The sequence below is a fragment of the Mizuhopecten yessoensis genome, unplaced genomic scaffold (assembly GCF_002113885.1).
Source record: "Mizuhopecten yessoensis strain PY_sf001 unplaced genomic scaffold, ASM211388v2 scaffold4623, whole genome shotgun sequence".
NCBI classification, from domain to species: Eukaryota; Metazoa; Mollusca; class Bivalvia; order Pectinida; family Pectinidae; genus Mizuhopecten; species Mizuhopecten yessoensis.
Genome location: NW_018405639.1, coordinates 13,348 through 19,722, shown reverse-complemented (window position 1 = coordinate 19,722; position 6,375 = coordinate 13,348). Strand labels below are relative to the sequence as shown.

The 6,375-nt window shown below is 34.5% G+C and overlaps 1 protein-coding gene across 1 annotated transcript in view; it reads left to right on the top strand.

Moving 5' to 3' along the window:
• LOC110449459 (spectrin alpha chain-like) overlaps positions 1–6,375 on the top strand; it is a 66,838-nt gene that overhangs the window by 53,698 nt on the left and 6,765 nt on the right. The window contains exons 46-49 of the mRNA XM_021496335.1: positions 1,998–2,110; positions 3,625–3,642; positions 5,288–5,342; positions 5,780–5,976. Coding sequence (XP_021352010.1) covers positions 1,998–2,110; positions 3,625–3,642; positions 5,288–5,342; positions 5,780–5,976 — 383 coding nt within the window. The remainder of the gene's footprint in view (positions 1–1,997; positions 2,111–3,624; positions 3,643–5,287; positions 5,343–5,779; positions 5,977–6,375) is intronic.

Genomic DNA, 6,375 nt, shown 5'->3' with positions numbered 1-6,375 from the left:
ATGATTGATGTATGTATTGACACATGATTGATGTATGTATTGACACATGACTGATGTATGTATTGACACATGACTGATGTATGTATTGACATGTGATTGATGTATGTATTGACACGTGATTGATGTATGTATTGACACATGATTGATGTATGTATTGACACATGATTGATGTATGTATTGACATGTGATTGATGTATGTATTGACACATGACTGATGTATGTATTGACACATGACTGATGTATGTATTGACACATGATTGATGTATGTATTGACACGTGATTGATGTATGTATTGACACGTGATTGATGTATGTATTGACACATGATTGATGTATGTATTGACACATGATTGATGTATGTATTGACACATGATTGATGTATGTATTGACACATGATTGATGTATGTATTGACACATGATTGATGTATGTATTGACACATGATTGATGTATGTATTGACACATGATTGATGTATGTATTGACACATGATTGATGTATGTATTGACACATGATTGATGTATGTATTGACACATGATTGATGTATGTATTGACACATGATTGATGTATGTATTGACACATGATTGATGTATGTATTGACACATGATTGATGTATGTATTGACACATGATTGATGTATGTATTGACACATGATTGATGTATGTATTGACACATGATTGATGTATGTATTGACACATGATTGATGTATGTATTGACACATGATTGATGTATGTATTGACACATGATTGATGTATGTATTGACACATGATTGATGTATGTATTGACACGTGATTGATGTATGTATTGACACATGATTGATGTATGTATTGACACATGATTGATGTATGTATTGACACATGATTGATGTATGTATTGACACATGATTGATGTATGTATTGACACATGATTGATGTATGTATTGACACATGATTGATGTATGTATTGACACATGATTGATGTATGTATTGACACATGATTGATGTATGTATTGACACATGATTGATGTATGTATTGACACATGATTGATGTATGTATTGACACATGATTGATGTATGTATTGACACATGACTGATGTATGTATTGATACATGATTGATGTATGTATTGACACGTGATTGATGTATGTATTGACACATGATTGATGTATGTATTGACACATGATTGATGTATGTATTGACACATGATTGATGTATGTATTGACACATGATTGATGTATGTATTGACACATGATTGATGTATGTATTGACACATGATTGATGTATGTATTGACACATGATTGATGTATGTATTGACACATGATTGATGTATGTATTGACACATGATTGATGTATGTATTGACACATGATTGATGTATGTATTGACACATGATTGATGTATGTATTGACACATGATTGATGTATGTATTGACACATGATTGATGTATGTATTGACACATGATTGATGTATGTATTGACACATGATTGATGTATGTATTGACACATGATTGATGTATGTATTGACACATGATTGATGTATGTATTGACACATGATTGATGTATGTATTGACACATGATTGATGTATGTATTGACACATGATTGATGTATGTATTGACACATGATTGATGTATGTATTGACACATGATTGATGTATGTATTGACACATGATTGATGTATGTATTGACACATGATTGATGTATGTATTGACACATGATTGATGTATGTATTGACACATGACTGATGTAAGTATTGACACATGATTGATGTATGTATTGACACATTACTAATGTATGTATTGACACATGATTGATGTATGTATTGACACGTGACTGATGTATGTATTGACACATGATTGATGTATGTATTGACACATGACTGATGTAAGTATTGACACATGATTGATGTATGTATTGACACATTACTAATGTATGTATTGACACATGATTGATGTATGTATTGACACATTATTGATGTATGTATTGACACATTATTGATGTATGTATTGACACATGATTACATTCTTTACAGGAGCGTGACGTAGACCTTAGCAATGAACAACAGCGCCAGGAGGAGAACGATCAGCTACGTAAACAATTTGCCCAAGCTGCCAATGCCTTCCACTCATGGCTTACAGAGACACGGTATGTATCCCACAACCCACACCGCCCTGTACATTTTATATTCTCTTGTTCTGGGTCTACAACACGAAATTTAGTTAATGGAATGAATGTGAAGGTGAACAAGGCTGGGGTGGGTTTTTTGTAGTTTTTTACTGTTTCGTTTTATTCAAGTACAATAATGTTCTATTTATACGAATTGTATACATATATATATATATGTGTGTGAAGATATAATTCTATTCAGTTTGTGTTTGATATATAGAGATATAATTCTGTTCAGTTTGTGTTTTATGTATTTAGATTAAAGTATAACCAGTTTTTATTTATTTATTTAGATATTCTGGACGTATTCAGTGTATTAGTTTGATGTGTACACTGTTATAGTATTTATGAAGTACAACTTCTGTAGCTGAACATTCTTTACAGTTTCTATAAAATGTACTTTTACTATAGCTTTCATGAAGAACTTCTATTGATGATAATGTTTAACTTTTTGCCTGCTGCGTAAAGTAATTATCTCCACTTTGCCAAGCCACTTAACTATATTACTTCAATTTAATATTTCAATTTAAAACTTTATAACCTGTTTGCAAACTGTTAATGCTCGGCAAGATCAAATTTTATTGAAGTTAATTGTTTCTCTTTCAAATCGATTGGAGAAAAGCAGTAAAATTCTCATTGTGAAATAGTGGTTAAACTCATGTTGTTTTGTGACAACCGGAATTGTGGATAGTAAGGCCAAAAAAATTTGATTACTTGGTTGTCAGGCCCGCGCGCATTTCATTTTAGGGCACCGCATTACCGATTTTATCGTAAAAGTAATAATAAAAAAATTGTGAATGCGCCAGCCGCCGTCTTTAAAAAAATCCAGAAAATTGATCCGCATGTCGTTTTTACTCGTTCGTCACCCAAGTCCGGTAAACATTTGAATAAATATAAGGAAATTTGATATAAATGCAAGCATTAAAACGATTATGACTTATTAGTCTCGTGTACAAATGGCACTCATTTCGGTACAAATAAGGAACGGGGGGTTCCTGAGTCTGGTCTGGAACATCGTGGGGGGATTTTCGGAGGCTTGCTCTATGACGGGTCTCTCTACACAACTATAGACAAGGTAATGCCCACAATGAACATTTTACAAACTTCACAATAAAAAACAAATCGCCCTTGTCTCATTTTTGCCATGTAAAATGTGAAAAAAAATACCTCCCTGCCGCATCTCTTTTGAAAAAAAATTGGCCTGAGAACCAAGTTATTAATTTTTTTTGGCCTAATCTAATGCACTTATATTTAGAAAAGCAAAAGTGCCTTTGAATTCTTAATGGGGCAGTATTTACTGCCACCAATGACTGACGGTAACATTGACCAGGGTTGAGATTACTTCAGCAGCAGGTATAAAGTTCCCTTAGACTATATGCTTTATCAAAAATAAGTTTATTGTCAAGTTTTTGATTTATTGATGGTTTTTCTTTCATATCGCGTTGTGTATCCTCGTAAACTCGTTGCCCGTTGATGATTCTGTTTCTCATCAGTCTTTGGCTACTGGACGGGTTACTATTTTATTTCCCTTCTTGCATGTCATGCATCCTTGATTCTCTACCAGTTTGCTTTCTTGTTTTTTTCATTTTCTTTTCATGCTTTTTGTCAAACTTTTATTTTCTGTAAATTTGAAGTTGAGATTAATTGGTAGCCTAAGATTTATTAAAAAACTGGTAACACAAAAAAAATCAGTGTTTTGGCAAAGGCTCTTGTTTATTATCAAAATGCTGTTGAGAAGATCATAGAGAAAATATTTCATAAATTTTTAAAAAACGAAATAAATAGTAATTGTTCTCTGTTGTTAAATGGTCTCCAGAATCTCAGTTCCACCTGTGCTCTGTGGTAACAAACTTAAGCAGTGTCTATGGAGACAAAACCTACGTTTAGATATAGGTTGTCCAGTGTTTGTTACAAACATTTTGAAAATTGGGCATGGTGTTTAAGTGTTGTTTTTCACCAACAAAACCAAGGTGTTTTTTCCTATTAATGGTAGATATTCTTCATTTACTATGAGATAGTTATTTAACTTCAATTAATAAATGTAGGTTTAAATTGTACAGATAAGTTTACTAATTGTTGGGCATCACTGTCTACTGAGTTTCAGAAGAATGACTCTTTCAATTTCAAAATATCTGTTCCTCTTTTTATTGTCACAATTAATAACCAAGGCCTTTGACTGGTTGCTATGCACACCTTGTTTGAACCTCTGCTGTGATTTTCTTTTGAGAAAAGTTCAGGGTAATGTTAGAAATCCAAACCGTTTGTTGTTTAGTTAGGCCCTTGTGATGACCTTGTGATGACCTTGCCATACTGCATGACATTTTGTTGGGGAATTGTTCTCCTGGCTCTCGTTTCCTTTTACTAATGCCATACCTGAATCACAGGCTGTTCCTGATTACATCCAGTGATAAATCTTTGTCTCACTAACCCAGTCAGGATACTGGTCCCACTAACACGGGTAACAGCGGGAATGCATGGTGTATTGCCGTCTTCTTTCAGATAACAATGGGAGATTTATATGTTTCCGTGGTGATAGATGTAATGGTTTCTATTTTTTGTCAAAACCCAATTGTTGTAACTAAAAACAACTACATGCACATTTGGTATTGACATGCATGATTGAAAAGCTAAAATAAATGAATATTGTGATTAGCTGAAAATTTACAACACCTACTAAATTTTGCTACATTTGAAAAGTCTCTAGAAACATTTCTGTCTGGTTAAAAAAAAAAAGTGTTCATTGAAGTTGAAGACTAGCACTATGCAATGAAAGTATGAATAAATGTTCCTTTGAAATTTGACACAATAAATCCCTTTCTACCCTGATTTCTCCCTCGCTCTATTCATACAAGAATTAACACTGTCCCTAACTTAACTCAGATCTGTTTGACCTCTTTAAGATCTGTTTAACTTCACTGAGATCTGTTTGACCTCTTTAAGATCTGTTTAACTTCACTGTGATCTGTTTGACCTCTTTAAGATCTGTTTAACTTNCTTTAAGATCTTTTTAACTTCACTGAGATCTGTTTGACCTCTTTAAGATCTGTTTGACTTCTGTCTGAGATCTGTTTGATATCCTGATGGTAGTATGTCTAGCCTCTGATGTATAATAACACACACCGGCCTCCCTGCTCATTTCCTATTCTATGTCTACAGGGCAGCGATGATGGAGGGATCAGGCACACTGGAAGACCAACTGGAGGCCACTAAGGTAACTTGAAATTACTCAGTGATTGAATATGCAAACAGATTTTGTGAAACTGGAGAGAGACTAGATGCTTAGGACATGTTGTTTCAGACCAGTGTCAATATATTTCTTATAACAAAGGTCTGTTCTAGTGTTAATTGAATAATAAAAAAGTCTGTTTGATTAGAATGCTCTACTGATATGATATGAATTTACCTTGTAGACAAAATTATGTGTACTATCATTATTACAATATACTCGGGTAATGATAATCTATCCATTTGAATGGCCGTATCAGTCGCAGAAAGCTAGGGAATTGTACCTGTCAGTATTAAAATGCATCAATAAAAAAATATAGACACCTGTTTGCGCTGATAAGACCTACTTACATATATTGCTGTTTTCAAATTATTCATCTTGTCTGTATGATTGTTCATACTTAACATGTCTATTTTGTACAGAAAAAAGCGACAGAGGTGCGAGCACAGAAGGGCCAGCTTAAGAGGATTGAAGATCTCGGTGCTGCGATGGAGGAGCGGCTGATCTTGGACAATAGATACACAGAACACAGCACAGTGGGCCTGGCTCAGCAGTGGGACCAGCTTGACCAACTCGGCATGAGAATGCAACACAACCTTGACCAGCAAATCCAGGCCAGGTCTGTCTCACTCCCCAAATAAAGTCGTCACACTCCCCAAATAAAGTCGTCACACTCCACAAATAAAGTCGTCACACTCCACAAATAAAGTCGTCACACTCCACAAATAAAGTCTGTCACACTCCACAAATAAAGTCTGTCACACTCCACAAATAAAGTCGTCACACTCCACAAATAAGTCTATCTCACTCCCCAAATAAAGTCGTCACACTCCACAAATAAGTCTATCTCACTCCCCAAATAAAGTCGTCACACTCCACAAATAAAGTCTGTCACACTCCACAAATAAAGTCGTCACACTCCACAAATAAGTCTATCTCACTCCCCAAATAAAGTCGTCACACTCCACAAATAAGTCTATCTCACTCCCCAAATAAAGTCGTCACACTCCACAAATAA